This window comes from Bos grunniens, chromosome 16 (genome assembly GCF_055505025.1).
Source record: "Bos grunniens cultivar Pamir isolate PY7600 chromosome 16, Bosgru_T2T1.0, whole genome shotgun sequence".
NCBI lineage: Eukaryota > Metazoa > Chordata > Mammalia > Artiodactyla > Bovidae > Bos > Bos grunniens.
This window is the reverse complement of record NC_141180.1, coordinates 39461934-39479998: the sequence shown is the minus strand read 5'-3', so window position 1 is coordinate 39479998 and position 18065 is coordinate 39461934. Positions and strand designations below refer to the sequence as shown.

The 18065-nt window shown below is 47.4% G+C and overlaps 1 protein-coding gene across 1 annotated transcript in view; it reads right to left on the bottom strand.

Annotated features, from left to right (window-relative positions):
- Positions 1 to 18065, bottom strand: part of TNFRSF8 (TNF receptor superfamily member 8) — a 76355-nt gene that overhangs the window by 22271 nt on the left and 36019 nt on the right. The window contains exons 4-8 of the mRNA XM_086344600.1: positions 17810 to 17959; positions 14399 to 14492; positions 13873 to 14030; positions 12003 to 12119; positions 9093 to 9245 (exon numbers count right to left, since the gene is read on the bottom strand). Coding sequence (XP_086200726.1) covers positions 9093 to 9245; positions 12003 to 12119; positions 13873 to 14030; positions 14399 to 14492; positions 17810 to 17959 — 672 coding nt within the window. The remainder of the gene's footprint in view (positions 1 to 9092; positions 9246 to 12002; positions 12120 to 13872; positions 14031 to 14398; positions 14493 to 17809; positions 17960 to 18065) is intronic.

Sequence of the window (18065 nt, the reverse complement as noted above, 5' to 3'; positions counted from 1 at the left end):
CTGGGAATTGGGACAGAGCTGTGAGAAAAACAGAAAAGATTTGCACCCTTGGGGGCCAATCGGCTGGTGGGGTTCATAGACTCGGTGTCACATGAAGGCAGGTGGGGTCCCTGTAATGGCAGGCTCGATCTCGTCTCACTAGGGAGGCTTCCCTGAGGAGGGAGGTGCTAGGATGTGAGTGGGAGCGGGAGTTTCTAAGCAGAGGAAACAAAAGGTGGGGAAGCCCCGGAGATGGGAGGGAGGAGATGGAGTCATCAAAGAAGCAGAAATGACCCCAGTGCCCATCGGATGGTGAAATGTAGTATCTCTGAATGCTGGAATACTGTGTGGCAATAAAAGAAATGAAGTACTAACACAGCTGGGAGCTTCCCTGGTAGCTCAGACGATGAAGAATCTGCCTGCAATGCAGGAGACCCAGGTTCGATCTCTGGGTCTGGAAGATCCCCTGGAGAAGAGAGTGACTACCCACTCCAGTATTCTTCCCTAGAGAATCCCATGGACAGAGGAGTCTGGCAAGCTACAGTCCATGGGGTGGCAAAGAGTCGGACACCACGGAGTGCCTAAGCGTGTTAATACAGCTATAACATGGATGAACTTCAAAAGCTCAGTGAAAGAAGCCAGACACAGAAGAATACATTTTACGGAAATATCCCCAAAAACTTAATCTAGAGTAACAGAAAGTAATTTCCAGGCCAGAATACTGGAGTGGGTTGCCATTCCTTTCTACAAGGGATCTTCCTGACCCAGGGATCGAACCCACATCTCTCAAGCTTCCTGCATTGGCAGGCGGGTTTTTTTACCACTAGCACCACCTGGGTAGCTATGAGTATTTGTGTACAAGCCTTTGCAAAAACATAATTTCACTTCACTTGAGTACCTAGGAAGGGGAAGGCTGTGTCACTGTGCTGACAGAATGCATTTGAGGAGCAGTTCAAGCACAGTCACTTCTGATGTGACCCAGCCACCCCTTCTCACAGACGGAGAGAACCACAGAGCCCGAACTCAAACCAGAAATCAGGGCTCCCGAGTCCCAGCCTTGAGCACTTTTCATGGGACCACATTGCTTCCTACTGGGGACTGAGCATTTTCTTACAAGTTTATGATTAACTACTTTACTAGGGCAGAAGGAAATGGCCCATATTTGAAGTAGGTCCAGCCTGGCTACTAGCCCTCTCCACTCCTACGTTCCTGACGGGGGGGTGGGGGGCACCCCTTCCCTTAAGTGATACAAAGCAAACCCCCCACCTACCCATGCTTCTCTTATAAAAAGCTCTCATTATGCCTCTCAGGTTTTTTCTGATTTTAACATTTTGAAGAGAAAGTAAGGCCAGGATTAATTTTCTTCTTGGATTAGTAGGGTCCTGAGGACCTGCCTCTTAAGAAACCTTTATGCAGGTCAGGAAGCAACAGTTAGAACTGGACATGGAACAACAGACTGGCTCCAAATAGGAAAAGGAGTACGTCAAGGCTGCATATTGTCACCCTGCTTATTTAACTTCTATGCAGAGTACATCATGAGAAACGCTGGACTGGAAGAAGCACAAACTGGAATCAAGATTGCCTGGAGAAATATCAATAACCTCAGATATGCAGATGACACCACCTTTATGGCAGAAAGTGAAGAACTAAAGAGCTTCTTGATGAGAGTGAAAGAGGAGAGTGAAAAAGTTGGCTTAAAACTCAACATTCAGAAAACTAAGATCATGGCATCTGGTCCCATCATTTCATGGGAAATAGATGGGGAAACAGTGGAAACAGTGGCAGACTTTATTTTTGGGGGCTCCAAAATCACTGCAGATGGTGACTGCAGCCATGAAATTAAAAGACGCTTACTCCTTGGAAGGAAAGTTATGACCAACCTAGATAGCATATTGAAAAGCAGAGACGTTACTTTGCCAACAAAGGTCCATCTAGTCAAGGCTATGGTTTTTCCAGTGGTCATATATGGATGTGAGAGTTGGACTGTGAAGAAAGTTGAGCACTGAAGAATTGATGCTTTTGAACTGTGGTGTTGGAGAAGGCTCTTGAGAGTCCCTTGGACTGCAAGGAGATCCAACCAGTCCATCCTAAAGGAGATCAGTCCTGGGTGTTCATTGGAAGGACAGATGTTGAAGCTGGAGCTCCAGTACTTTGGCCACCTCATGCAAAGAGTTGACTCATTGGAAAAGACCCTGATGCTGGGAGGGATTGGGGGCAGGAGGAGAAGGGGACGACAGAGGATGAGATAGCTGGATGGCATCACCGATTCGATGGACATAGTTTGGGTAAACTCCGGGAGTTGGTGATGGACACGGAGGCCTGGCGTGCTGCGATTCATGGGGTCACAAGGAGTCGGACACGACTGAGCGACTGAACTGAACTGAGGAACCCTCCACTTTTTGGAGGTTTTCACATAGACAGTAGGAGGTGGCAGGGAGGTTCAAGAGGGAGGGGGCGTACCTATATGACCAATTCATGTTGATACATGGCAGAAACTTCCCTGGTAGCTCAGACGGAAAAGCATCCACCTGCAATGCAGGAGACCCAGGTTCGATCCCTGGGTCAGGAACATCCACTGGAGAAGGAAATGGCAACCCACTCCAGTATCCTTGCCTGGAAAATCCCATGGACAGAGAAGCCTGGCGGGCCACAGTCTGTGGGGTTGCAAAGAGTCGGACACGACTGAGTGACTGACACACGCACACACACACACACACACACACACGGCAGAAACCAACACAATATTGTAAAGCGATTAAAAATCAGCAAATTGGGACTTCCCTAGTAGCTCAGTGGTAAAGAATCTGTCTGCCAATGCGGAGACACGGGTTGGATCCCTGATCCGGGAGGATTCCACATGCTGCGAAGCAAATAAGCCCATGCACCATAACTATTGAGCCTGTGCTATACAGCCCACGAGTCACAACTACTGAAGCCCACGTACCATAGAGCCGGTGCTCTGCAACAAGAGAAGCCACTGCAGTAAGCCCACATGCCGCAACTAGAGAGTAGCCCCCACTCACCGCAGCTAGAGGAAAAGCCCTTGCAGCGACAAAGACCCAGCACAGCCCAAAATAAATAAACAGAATTATTTCTTTTTAAAAAAGTAAATTAAAAAACATTGAAAAAAAAAAAGACACTGTGTCTTTCCATGCGGTCACCAGACTATTACCTGAATTAGTTGAAGCCCGGAGACCTTGGGCTATGAGGCAAATAATGCAATTGTTATGATAATTTCTACTTGTATCTGAGATGTCCTGGGGATTCAGTGAGAGTTGACTTGGAGAGGACTGGAGGAGCTCTTTTGCTCAAGAACACTAACTGTAGCTACACCCAGGAAGCAATGGAAACAGTGACAGCCTTTATTTTCTTGGCTTTCAAAATCACTGCAACTGGTGACTGCAGCCATGAAATTAAAAGACGCTTGCTACTTGGAAGAAAAGCTATGACAAACCTAGACAGCATATTAAAAAGCAGAGATATCACTTTGCCAATAAAGCTCCATCTAGTCAAAGCTATGGTTTCTCCAGTAGCAGTCATGTATGGATGGGAGAGTTGGACCATAAAGAAGCCTGAGTGCTGAAGAATTGATGCTTTTGAACTGTGCTGTTGGAGAAGACTCTTGAGAGTCCCTTGGACTTCAAGGAGATCCAACCAGTCAATCCTTAAGGAAGTCAGTCCTGAATATTCATTGTAAGGACTGATGCTGAAGCTGAAGCTCCAATACTTCGGCCACCTGATGCAAAGAGTTGACTGATTGGAAAAGACCCTGATGCTGGGAAAGATTGAAGGCAGGAGGAGAAGGGAGAGACAGAGGCTGAGATGGTTGGATGGCATCACTGACTCAAAGGACATGAGTTTGAGCAAACTCTGGGAGATGGTGATGGAAAGCCTGGTGTGCTGCAGTCCATGGGGTTGCATAGAGTTGGACACGACTTGAGTGACTGACTGAACAACACCACCACCCAGTTAGCACCCTCTGACCTCCCTTCAAGGCAGCCTCCCTTCTAAGGCAACCTGCAACAGAACCCAGAAATAGAAATGCTGTCCTTCCTCTAAGCAGAGAAATTGGGCCCGGCACTCCTGGGTGCCTCTCATCCCTTCTCTGTATGTATTTACCATAACCTCGCCGTAACCTTCCTCCTTCCTCCATGAGTTAGTTACTGATTCTCCCCTTTTTTCCTCCTTTGGATCTGAAGGTCAACAGAAGACATCATTTAGCCCCTACTTAATCTGCCTGTGTTCTCTGGAAAAGGCTCACTGGAAAGTGGGGCTGGGGGTAGGGAGAAGGAGCAGGAAGGAACATGCCTGCTCTTAGACCCACTTAGAAACTTAAAAAAAAGATATTGTTGGGGTACTCTTTCTGCCCCCTTCTGATGCCTATGTCAGAAGCTTTCTCTATCTCCTTTATACTTTAATAAAACTTTATTACACAAAAGCTCTGAGCGATCAAGCCTTGGCTCTGGCCCCGGGTTGAATTCTTCTCCTCCGGGGGCCAAGAATCCCGGTGTATTCATGTGATTGAACAACAACCTTTCATCCTGGGGGCTCGTCCGGGATCCTTCAGGACAAGATGGGAGCTAACAATTCCAGCCTCACTCCTTTGAACTGTATCCTGAAAAACTGGGATAGATTTGATCCCCAGGGCTTAAAGAAGACGCACCTGGTCTTCCTATGTGATACTGCATGGCCATGCTCGGGAGGATCTAAAGGATAAACTGCTGGGTCTGCGGAGTGCTCCCCTCTTCGTCAGTGGAAGGCTTCCCGTGGTGGACATCCCCATTTCAAGGAAAAGACTTTCTCCAAGTCTGTGAATACCTTCGACCACAATCACATGCGATGCCTCTTCTTCATCTGATGACATCTACCAACCCTAAAATGGACTGGTGCAACACTTTGTACTTTAACTATGGACATAATGTGACTTTTAGTTTTGATTCTGATTGTTTTGTTCTTGCTGTTTGCTCCCTGCATCTGTAACTGTATAACTGGATTTGTTTCTAGCCGCATGAAAGCTTTTAAGTTACAAATGGTTGCTCAAACTCCTGCTACTGCTGTAGCTTCCTCCAGCTACTATTTGGGGCCCCTGGATCAGATATCCTCAATATGAGGATTAGGAGAATATGTTGCCTCACCAATTTAGGGACAACGCCCCTTGTCAGCTCGGAAGTAGTTATGGACTGAGAACGACGCCCCTTTTCCCTAGGCAACATAATTCTCCTAAAAGAAAAGGGGGGAATGAGAGAGTCAGTTCCTAGGCAGGTTGATAGGGAGTCTAGGGGTCCCCAAGGAGAGAGGGGTCTGGAATTCTCAAGGAGGAAAAAAGGACAAACTTCTTTTCTTTCTCCACATTCCTTAGGATTATATAACAATAATGTATCCTGCCTAAGGACAGTCTTTGGATTCAACCTTCTGTTATTTTAAAATGTTAATTATGGGAGTAGACCTGGTCTTTACAAGGATGTATCTTGCCTGAGGACAGTGTTATCTTAAAACGTAAATTATGGGAGTAGGTCTGATGAGGTCTTTACAACCTCCAGACATTCTTTGGATTATATAACCTCATTGTTAACACTAGCAAGCGGGTACTCTTTCTGCCCCCTTCTGATGCCTATGTCAGAAGCTTTCTCTATCTCCTTTATACTTTAATAAAACTTTATTACACACACAAAAAAAGATATTGTTCATCAGACTTAAATACTTCTCTTTAAATCCAAACCTGATCCTTGGGCCATTTAAAGGAGAACGGTCTTAGCATCAAGGTCAAATGGAATCTGTCCCCATACACCCAGAAACGGCTTAAAATTAGATGAAATTTTCATCTTCATACTTGAGCTGCACATTTTTTGTCAGCTTTTTACTTTCCCTAGAGTTTTCAATTGCCTTTTTTCTTTTCTGTTGATGAAAGAATAATGTGCCTTTACCATATCCTCAAGTTGTTCAGCTCTACTACTCATGAAATTGACCGCCATTCTAACTTCTATTCCTGCAGACGATTCACTGCCACCCCTCACTTTCCTGCTCTGATGAGGCTCAATCAGATGCTGTCATGTCTTTAGCACCGGTGTCATTCTGGGACTTCCCTTCTTTGCTCTCCTGGGATGCAGCCACTGTTTTCTAGATTTCATGGCTTTTCTTTTTGCCCCTCATTTAACCGGATTACATCTTCAAGTAACTTTCTAAGAAAGGATACATGGGGTTGTGGGGAAGCAGACTGCCCTTTTATGTCTGAAAATGCCTCTCTTGTTTTTGCCATGCTGTGTGGCTTGCAGAATCTTAATTCCCTGACCAGGGATTGAACTTGGGCTCCTTCAGTGAAAGCTTTGAGTCCAAAGCACTGAACCACCAGGGAATTCCATGAAAATATTTTTAATCTGCTTTCAAACATAATTGCATTAAGCTAAAAAATTCTCTGGTCAACTAGGAAGGAGCTGGTGTGGTCCAGTGGAGAGTACTTGGGGGTGACTCAGGATCTCTGTGTCCCAGCTCTACCTCTGGCTCTACCCATGGTTCCCTCCACCCGTAAAAAGAGGTGGCTGGGTCAGATCACAGGTGGCCAGCTTTGATCTGACCCGAAAAGACATTCTGTGTAGGCCAGCACAATGACCCAGGCATCCCTCTCCTAGGTATTTACCCATGAAATGAAAATGCATGTCCACACAAAAACCCATACATGAACATTTGTAGCTGCTTTATTCATAGTAGCCCTAAACTGGAAACAAGCAAAATGTCCATCAGCTGGTGGATGGATAAATAAATGGTGGTACATCTTTAGATCAGGCTTCCCAGGTGGCGCTGGTGGTAAAGCATCTCCTGCCAGTGCAGGAAGACACAAGAGACGCAGCTTTTATCTCTGAGTTGGGAAGATCCCCTGGAGAAGGAAATGACAACCCACTCCAGTATTCTTGCCTATAAAATCTCACGGATAAAGGAGTCTGGCAGGCTACAGTCCATGGACTCGCAGAGTCGGATGTAACTAGGCATGCACGTGTGTGTATCCATTATGTCTAGGTGTGGTACTCTTCATTCATCCTGCTTTGCTCTTGGTAGGTCATTTCAATCTAAGTCCCATCGTGAGGTTGCCAAGAGACTGCCTACTCTGGAAGGATGACCGGGTCAGGGCACCACCACATGTCCCCATCCACAGGCCCTGGAAATAGACTCTCTAGCAAGAACAAGAAAAAGCAAAGGCAGTCAAGAAACACCTCGTTTCTTCTGCAGTGGTCCTCTTGTGCCCTCTACTGTCATATACTAGAATCACATGCACAAGGAGAAAATGTGTGAAGAGACTAATCTCTTATTGCATAGCAAGGTTCATAGGTGAATTGGGGCCTGAGAGGCAAGATTGGTAACACTTTCTAAAAGTCATTTCTTGTCTTCTACTTTCTTACTGTTCCTTCTTCATTGCCTTCTGTTATCACTCTGTGGTTGTAACTTCTCGAATTTTTCTGTGGACACTAATTATTTTCTCTTCCATTCCTGGGTTCATCATTGCTTCATTGGTAGTAAGTTTTTCTGTTTGTGTATCCTGTTATTTTCCTTCACACTGCTGTTTTTCCTTATAAGTCAGAAGATCTATACTTCTCATTCATATTTATAAAAAGAATAGCGCTGAACATTCCAGCAGCAGGTGGGGTTTCTTCTACTCTGCTATTAGTATGTCCTTTTCACCACGGGTCTCTTCTCTCAGCAGGAGGCCTGCCTGGGAACTCTGGGATCATGGGTGGGGAGTGTGAGTTGCAAGGCTTTCACTCAGGGTGACTGGGCAGGAATAGCCTACTGACGGTGTACTCCCAAAGACACAAGCAAAGAGGGCTTAGCACCAGAGTGGCCAATACCTAGTTATCGCTAGATAGTCCTTCAGTGTTGTTAGACAAAAATTTGATCATTTTCACCAGGATATAAAAACTCAGGCACCATCTCTCAGACCGGTCAGAGCCCATGGTATATCATTGCTGCGTGTTTTGTCATTGTTGTTACATTCATTTATTTTTTAGATTGCACTTTGGCTGGTTGGTTTTGCATTGTTGGTGGTTTAGTTGCTGCTGCTGCTAAGTTGCTTCAGTCGTGTCCGACTCTGTGCGATCCCATAGACAGCAGCCCACCAGGCTCCCCCGTCCCTGGGATTCTCCAGGCAAGAACACCGGAGTGGGTTGCCATTTCCTTCTCCAATGCATGAAAGTGAAAAGTGAAAGTGAAGTCACTCAGTCGTGTCCGACTCTTAGTGACCCCATGGACTGCAGCCCCACCAGGCTCCTCCATCCATGGGATTTTCTTATCCAACTCTTGTCACCCCATGGGCTTAGCCTGCCAGGGTCCTCTGCCCATGGAATTCTCCAGGCAAGAACACTGGAGTTGGTTGCCAGTTTATTCTCCAGGGGATCTTCCCGACCCAAGAATCATAGCTGGGTCTCCTGCTTTGCAGGCAGATTGTTACACATTTTTAATTTTTATGTTGGAGATGAAGTTGCAGCTTACTGCACTTTCTAATTCTCTGCTCCACCCCTATCCTTCATTTTACTTACCTGGTCTGAGCCCAGAGCCTCCCCGGGGGGTCTTATGAGCAGGTTACCCTCACTTTTCTGCCAGCCTCAAGGAGTGAATTCTGGGGTGGTTTTCCTCTACTTGGGTTACATTTGTTACCACCCTGCCATCTGTTTTCCACCTTCTAAAAAGTCCTTGAACTCTCTCATCTGCTGATGAACTCTTTTTTGTTTGTTATTTTGTCTGCTGTCGAGGGTTTATACTTTTTCTCACTTTGGCAGATGTCCACCATTTGAATTGGAAGCTTCCTCATAAGCTTTATATTGATCTATCTTGAGTCAATAAAACAACCTTGCAAGCAAGTCAAGATTTTACCAGCCCAATAATTTCAAGGAGAAGAATAACAAAACTTTTAAATAATTTAAAACAATGATTAGAAACTCTTGCCAAAACGCCAAGTTTGGATTCTTTACCATTTCCTGGATCTAACTATTCAAATAGAAACCATAGCCCAAATCTGACCTAGTTAATAGCTAGAAATGAAGGTCCTTTGTTGGTTGGAGGAGGGGAGAGGCACAGCTGTAGGGAAACAGAGCTCAGCCCCTTGGTTGGGGATGTGAACCGCTTACCCTGGAGCTTGGTGACCATCCCTGGTGGGCAGTTGGGGCGGGTGACGCAGCGGGCACAGGAATTGGTGACTGGTGTGGCGCAGAACATGCCAGGTTGACACTCACAGACTCGGGAAGAGTTCCATGTGCAAGGTGTCTTCTCCACGAGGCCATCTGGGGGACAGAGAAGGGTCCTGAGGAAGAACTGGAATGAAGAGGGCAGGAATCCAGAGAACCCCCGGAGGGCAGAGACGGATTTGCCCAGGAACACATGCTTATTCGATTATTCTGTTGAGCAGATCTTTTGGTGCAGAAAGTAACTATGCTGAATGAAAGAAGTTGGACAAAAAAAAGGTGTATATAAGGACTCCCCTGGCAGTCTAATGGTTAGGACTCCGTGCTTCCACTGCAGGGGGCACAGGTTCAATCCCTGCTCAGAGAACTGAGATCCTGCATGCCGTTCAGTGCAGCCAAAAAAAAAAAAAGAGTCTATGCTCTATAATTCTGTTTCTAGAAAAAGCCAGAAAATGCAAACTCTTTCATAGTGACAGCATACCAAATGCCTGGGAATGGGAGTAGGGGCAGGCAATGGGGGGAGGGATGGTAAGGAGCTTAAGGAACCTTTTGGGAGGTGGACAGACAGTTCATTATCTTGATTGTGGTGATGGTTTCACAGCCACACACATCTCAAGATTTATCAAACTGCACACTTTAAACATGTGACTGTTATTGTATGTCAACTGTATCTATCTATCTGTATCTAGTATGTCAACTGTATTTATTGTATGTATCTGTATCTAGCAATTTACTACAAAGATGAATCAAGACTGGCCATGACTTGATAATTCTTTAAAATTGGGTGATAGTTCATAACCACTTCTGATTCTCTCTACTTCTGAGGATGTTTGAAAATTCTAATGATGAAAAGTGGGGTTTTCTCCAAAATAAAAAGAAATCGTTAGTGGTTTTATAAAATACAAATGTTATAATGCATTTATACATGTTTAGGGATATTCTGCATGCTTTATTAACGGGTGAAAATAGAATTACTGTATCAGTGGATTAGATAAGTGCAATTTGCTCAATAAAGACACTGGTGGGATACTTAGAGGTTTAGAAGCCCTGCATGATAAAGACAAGGGACTGCACTGTTGATTATAACATTGTATTAACACAACCAAGCCTGTTCAAAGCAGTGTTTCTAGCACTTTATCCAGATTAACTCAGTTAACCTATTTAACTCTCAGAACACCTCTCTGAAAGAGGTCTCTTATAATGCCCATTTTACCGATGAGGAAAGAGGCCCAGAGAGGTTAAGAAACTTGCTTGAGTTTATAAGCTCCCAAGCACTAGAGCCAAGATTTGACCCCAGGCACTTGGGCTCTACTCCACAGCCTCACAGGGCTTCATTTACGCAATTTGAAGGAATTCTGGGGCCCAGAGTCATCTCTTTATTTCCTCATCTGACACAGCAGCTGTGATAGATTATATTTTTTCCAGGAATGGCCACAGCAATAGCTCGCAGTCTGTCTGCTCTTCCAGAGCTTGGCCACTTACTCATCCAAAAACTCGACTTTTTTCCCCTTCCATGACTCCAGGGGGAACCTGTCCCCCTGCCTTCAGAGGCAGAATGCAGTGGAAGTTACGCCATGTAATTTCTGAAAGTCTGTTAGTTGCTCAGTTGTGTCTGACTCTCTGCAACTCCATGGACTCTAGCTTGCCAGGCTTCTTTGTCCATGGGATACTCCAGGCAAGAATACTGGAGTGGGTTGCCATTCCTTCTCTGGGGGATCTTCCCAACCCAGAGAGGAACCCGGGTCTCCTGCATTGCAGGTAGATTCTCTACCTTCTGAGTAACTTCTGAAGCTGGGTCATAAAAATGAGTATGGTATCTATTCTACTACCAACTCATCTTTGGGTTCAGCACCCAAAGGAAGCCCAAATAGCAGCCAACATAGAAAGAATCTGAGGGCGTCGACCCCAGACCCATGAACAAAGAAGGTGCAGATGATTCCAGCTCTCAAGCTTCAGCTTTTCCAACTGAAACCTCAGACCTCATGGAGCAGACACCAGCTGGCCCTCTGGTGTCACATCTGAATTCTGACCCACAGACTCCACGACTACAATGAATGGTTTGCTTTTTGCCACTCAGATTTGAGAAAATTTGCTCTGTGGCCTTAGTAAACAGAACAGTGACCTCCAATGACCACAAACAGAATGTCCTTTCCCCCACATGGCCTCCCCTGACTCCAGTCCATGTTGCTGCAGAGACAGAATCACACCTCCCCCTGGTGGTGGAGGCTGTCTTGGGCTGGGGCTACAGCCATGGCAGTCTGGGACCTGGCCAGCTGCATGGACTTCACAGGGCAGCTGGAGGTGCTGCAGGCAGCTGGCCGCAGGGAGAACACCAGCAGTCAGTCTCTAAGGGCTTGTACAGTGGTGCTCTGAGAGGTAGTAGAGAGGCAGTGGAGTGAGTGATGAGCCCAGAACCTGGTAGCAGGTGCCCTAGGTTCAAATCCTGGCCCTGCCATTTGTGAGGGCTTGTGGCCCTGGAAGTCCCCTGACTTCCCCAAGCCCCAGTTTCCTCTTCTGTAAAATGGGGGCAATCTCAATCCGGGCGTCATAGGATAGGTACAAAAAATAATGAGACAAGCTTGAAACAGGTAGCTGATTAACAAATGCTTCCTTGCAAGACAGAGTGAGTGAATGGAAACTCTCTGAAAGGGGGTCACGGCTATCAAAACCCACAATCATCAGTGGGAGTCACTAGAAGCCAATTGCTCAAAAAATGCCAGTGAAGTGAACCAGGCTCCCGAGGACTGAGCATCCAAGATCCAACTCAGGGCTCCCACCCCCAGATTCTTGGCCTCTCCTTCCAAGACCATCCCTGCTCTCTGGAAGAGGCCCCAGGAGGAGAGACACGGCCCTTACCTCCTGAACACGTCACACAGGCCTTGCAGCGACCGTCCCTGTCCAGGTAGTAGTCGTGGTTACACTGCTTCCTGCAGTCAGCAGACCCCCGAGGGCACGGGGGCTGCAGGGTCAGCCCTGGGAAAAGAAGCAAAGAAGCTCCAGGCCAAGTCTTGTTGGCAGAGGCCTCACCCTCACCCTATCCCACCCTCCATCACTGAAGCCCCCCAACTCCATGACCAGCTCCCAAACTCTGCACATGTCAAGTAGTCCTCCAGAGGGAGTCCTCAGGCTCAGAGAGGGAAGGGATGTGTCTAACGCCACACAGGAAAAGAGCACTAACTGCCCCCAAAATGACCCTTCTATCTCTGGCCCCTCCCCTTTGCCAGAGTCCTCTCCCCAGTCTCATTGCTCTGTCACTGTCCAGCTCAAAACTTTGGTAGCCACTCTCTCTTTGAGTTCAACAAGGATACAAGGACGCCTACCATCACAACTTCTATTCAGTTTGGTCGCATAGATCATAGGCAGTGCAATAAGGCAAGAAAAAGAATCAAAAGGAGCAAGGTTAGAAAGGAAGACATCAAGCACTTATGGACGGATGATACCACGGACTGCACAGAGCATCCGAAGAGTTTGTAGATGCATTATTAGAAGGAATAAGTGATTTTAGCAAGATAGTTGGATATAACGTCACTATATCAAAATCAATTGAATGTTTATATATTTGCACTGAACCACAGAAATTGCTGTTTAAGATAGGACAGAAATAATCAAATATTGGCATTTCACACAGTTCAAACTAGTACTAACAATAAAAAAGTTAGCACATGAAGTATTGAAAAAAGATATCATTTGTATTATCAACAAAAATACCAAAGATGTAGAAATCTAACAAAAAGATGTAAATATCTCTACACAAATCATAATAAAACATTATTGGGAGAATTTAAAGAAGACCCAAATGGGTAGAGGGATAAATTAGGCTATTGGGATAAACATACACACATGACTACCTATAAAACAGATAATCCTACCCATACAAATATGGACCTTTGATTTACAACAAAGATGGCGTGTAAAACAGTGAGGAAAGGACAACTGATTTGATAAATGGTGTGGATTCAACTGGATATTCATAGGGACACTTTAAACAAAGTCAAAACAGTAATGACCTTAGGAAATAAATGTAGGATGATGTTGAGACCTCAGTGGAGGAAAAGCCTTGCGGAGCAGAACATGAGAAGCACTAGTCATAAAGGAAAAGATGGATCAATTTGACTACACTGAAATTAAAAACACCTCTTCATCAAAAGACACCATAAAGAGGATGAGAAGGCAAGCCCCAGCGTGGGAGAAGAGATTTTAAACACAACTATAAGACAAAGGGCTCAAACCCAGAATTATAAGAAGTCCTAGAGATCAATTCAAAAAAGCAAAGAGAAATGAAAACATATTCATCAAAGACTTGTTTTTCATTATTCACTACAGCCAAAAAGGAGAAACCACCCAAATATCCAAAAACTGTTAAACAAAGTGTAATATTCTTATACATTCACGTACAATGGAAGACTATTGGGTAATAAACAGGAGTGAATGGGGACCCTAATCTGTTGCCATGGGAACTAGAGGCGGGCATCACATTGATACCTGCAGAGACGGGCCTGCTCTGCTGCCCCAGCATGCCTCAGTGTCTGGTACCCAAACCAGGAAACAAGTGAGTCCTTCCATTCTCTACTCTGGCCCCTGAAGGTCTCAGTCCCAGAAGGCCTTGAGATCTTCTTCTCCCCATACTGGCTCAGTGACTGTTTGCCCCGACCACCCCACACACCGTACTCCACCCATTGGACACCACTGCCCTGGAGACTGCCCCTGGCTCCTCTGGAGAGCTTACCTGGATCTGGATTGAGTTTCACCACGAAGGAGCTGGAGTTGGGAGTCATTTTAGAAGCATCTTCTGGGGCGAGGGGGATGTCCCCTCCAAGAAGCATGGTCCTGGCACCAGGGCTTGCTGGGGAGGTCAGGGTGGGCTTGGCCTGGGGGATGGTGCCACTGGGAAGGAAGCCAGAGATGGGACTGGCAATTCTGCTGATGGTGCAGGGGGAATCTGTGCTTAGGGATGGCCGTTTCTACAGAGAAGGGGCCCCCAGACTCTGCCCACAGCCTCTGGCAGGCCCTCTGTCAGATCCTGGGAGCAAGAGCTGTGTTTTCTTGTCCTTCTGGGTCTCCTGTGTGCTCAGGGCAGGCTGGGCACACAGTAGGGCCTCAATGACCTTTCTGCTCAGCAAAGAGGCCCCTTGGATTCCTGACACCCTGGACTGACCCCCACCCACATCCCCAGCCCACAATGCCCTGGGTCTCCTATCAGGTGGGACAGCCCCACACAAGGGTCAGCTGGATAGCACGGGGCTGAGAGTCACCTGGTGGGGCCCTTGCAGTCCTGCGGGCTGGCGCTGCAGTTGGGGCTGGCCCTTGGGGGAGCTGGCTCACAGACGGTGTCCCTCTGTGCTGTGCCTGCAGGGAGGACAGCGATGCCTTCAGCTTTGGTGCTGAGGAGCCAGAGACTCCAGGAGCAGACCTCTTGCCACCACAACCCAGGGAAACACAGCAGCCATTTGATCTTTGTGCCTGCCCAGCAGCCATTCACCTTTGGGGTAAAGTAGCCCAGTTTTCCCGGGAGAATTACACTTCCCAATTTCAGTGTCTGTGGTAAGGAGCTGGGACAGACTGACCACCCCACTCCCACTTCCAGGAACAGCCATGGGACAGGCTGCACCAATCAATCCATCCCATTCCTGTGGCCATGATGGGCTGGGTCAGGGGTGGGCACATGACCCAAGCCATGTCTATGAGAAGCAACATCAAGGTTTTGTTTTTGTTGTTGAGAATATGGGAAGGAGAAGCAGATTTTCCACTGGAGTTGAGTAGAGAGCAAATCTGGAGCTGCTGGTAGATATTTTACAGGAAAAACAACACACAGAGGGGTAGAGATAAGAGACGGAGAAAAGACAGAGCTCCTGGATCCAGCCATACCTGAAGTTCCGCAAAGAAAAATTTCAATTACATGAACCAAATAATTTGTGACTTGCAAACCGAAGAGTTCTGAAGAATACTGGGTGGAAGCACAGCGGAGAAGAAAACAGAGTGCTTTCAATCAAGTGGACCTGAGTTTGAGCGTTTTGGTGGCAGTGGCTATGAGCGAGGCTGACTCATCTCATCTACCTGCACTGTGGTGGGGTGACAAGACTTGAGCGTTCAACGTTGGACTAGATATTCCCTGCTCTGTGATCGTAAGCAATTACCGGCCATCTCTGAACCTCAGTTTCCTCACTTGTAAAATGGGGCTAATACAGCCTTATGGAGTCTGGAGAATTTCAGAGGAGAAAGTCAGTACAAGGTCTTAGGGTAAGACTGAGCTATAAGCTCCACCTGAGGCAGAAATTACTTTCCATTCTATAGCTGGAGAGACTGAGGCCCTGAGAGTTACTCGGTGGGAACTCTGACAGAGGAATCGAGCCAGGGTTTGGCAGCCAAAGGATGGAGTGCTTTACAAGCAGTGCTATTCAATAAAATATGTGGCTCACAAGTCACCATTTTAAATTTTCCAGTAGCCACATTTTGGATAGTAAAGAACAAACAAGTGAAATTAAGCAATACATTTAACCCAATATATCTAAAATATGAACTTTCCCAATGGCTTGGCAGATAAAGAATCTGCCTGCCAATACAGGAGATGCAGGTTTGATCCCTGGCTCAGGAAGATCCCCTGGAGGAGGAAATGGCAACCTGTTCCAGTATTCTTGCTTGAAAAATCCCATGGACGGAGGAGCCTGGAGGGCTGCGGTCCAAAGGGTCACAAAGAGTCGGACACAAATTATGCCAATAGATAATCAACATAAATTGCTTCTGCTGCTAAGTCACTTCAGTCGTGTCCGACTCTGTGTGACCCCATAGACGGCAGCCCACCAAGCTCCCCCGTCCCTGGGATTCTCCAGGCAAGAACACTGGAGTGGGTTGCCATTTCCTTCTCCAATGCATGAAAGTGGAAAGTGAAAGTGAAGTCGCTCAGTCGTGTCCAACCCTCAGCGACCCCATGGACTGCAGCCTTCCAGGCTCCTCCAGCCATGGGATTTTCCAGGCAAGAGTACGTTAATCCTAAAGGAAATCAACCCTGAATATTCATTGGAAGGACTGATGCTGAAGCTGAAGCTCTAATACTTTGGCCACCCGATGTGAGGAGCCAACTCATTGGAAAAGACCTTGATGCTGGGAAAGACTGAGGGCAGGAGAAGAGGGCAGATGATATGGTTGGATGGCATCATCGACACAATGGACATGTGTTTGAGCAGACTCCGGAAGATAGTGAAGGACAGGGAAGCCTGGCGTGCTGCAGTTTATGGGGTTGCAGAGTCGGACACGACTGAGAGACTGAACAAAAATCAACATAAGAAATAACGAAATGTATACTTTCTGTGTACTAAGTATTTGAAATCCAGCGCATATTCTATACTGACAGCCCATCTCAAGTGACTGGCCACATTTTAAGTGCTCAGTGACCACAGATGGCCAGTGGTACAGCTTTGGGCAGCGGTCTGCGGGGGCAGGAAAGAGAGGCCTCTGGCGCCACCGTGTGGCAGATGTAGGAATGCCGTCGAGAGAGCCAGAGCTGGTCCACAGGCAGCTGCAACAGAACTCACAGCAGCTTTTCTTAGGGAAGAGCTTCTAAGCAACAAAAGCCTCCATGCGAGGCCTTCCAGTTACACTCCCTCATTTACAGAAGGTGAGACCGAGGCCCAGAGAGGGCTGGGAATACACCCCACAGATGCAAAGCTGTACAAAATCCCAGGTATCTGATGCCCAGTTCAGAACCCTTTCCCAGGTGGCACTAGTTGCCATTGCAGAAGACACAGGAGATGCGGGTTCGATCCCTGGGTTGGGAAGATCCCCTGGAGAAGGGAACAGCTCCCCACTCCAGTATTCTTGCCTGAAGAATCCCATGGACAGAGGAGCCTGGGAGGCTACGGTCCATAGGGTCGCACAGAGTCAGACAGGACTGAAGTGACTTGGCATGCATACCTGCACCTCTCCTGCCTGCAGGTGGCAGGCTTCTGAGGATCTGTCTACTGAGGGTTTTGCATGAGCAGGGTGAATCCAACCAGATTTGAACTCCACCCACCCCCAGCTCTGATCTCCCCGTCACATCAGACATCTCTGAAGAGCAGATGCCGCGCCTCATGGGGAGATGACTGTGAATGTGCTGGGCATGGTCCTGGCCCTCACGAAGCTACTGGGAGAGAGGGAGAAGAGCACTGACCACACTGAGACAGAGGCCAGTGTTCGCATCTGTGTTGGGAAGGAGACGTGATCTGTGAGAGGTCAGGAGGTGATGTCTGGACGGACACCTGAAGGCAGAGTTGAGTTCACTGGGTGAACAGGGAAGGAAGGGTGTCCCACCCTTCGCATGTGCGAAGGCCTGGTAGAGGAAGAAGCATGGCACATCCATGGACCAAAACGGGGAAACCAGCTCTGATCTTCTGGGAAACGCCAGGACAGAAACTTCAGGTTTCTTTCTTGCTTATCAAGCATCAGAGAATTTCTGCCCCGAGCCTCAAGCCAACCCAAGACCTCCTCCAGCCAGGGCAGTGCCTGGAACTCTTTCTGAGCCTGGCACCTGAGGTGCAGAGAAAGGACCACATGGGCCTCTGGGTGCATCCTCGGCATCATAATGATAGGAGATGTCTTCTGTCCCTCAGGAAGGAGGAGGTGGGAGGTCGGGGTGGGGGGGTGTGGCATCAGCACAGATCGTGGTCCTGGGAGGTGGGGATACTCACCCTGCAACTTGACAACCATCCCTTCTGGGCAGACAGAGTGGTGGATGCAGCGGGCACAGGAGTTGACCACTGATGTGCCACAGAACATGCCGGCCCGGCACTCACAGACACGGGAGGAGTTCCTTGAGCATGGCTTCTTCTCCACGAGGTCTAAGGGACACAGAGAAAAGTCACTGGGGACTCAAAGAGGGTGAGGGAAGGGACCCAGAAAGCACCATGGACAGTCCAGCACATGAGGGAAGACACTGCTGTGGTC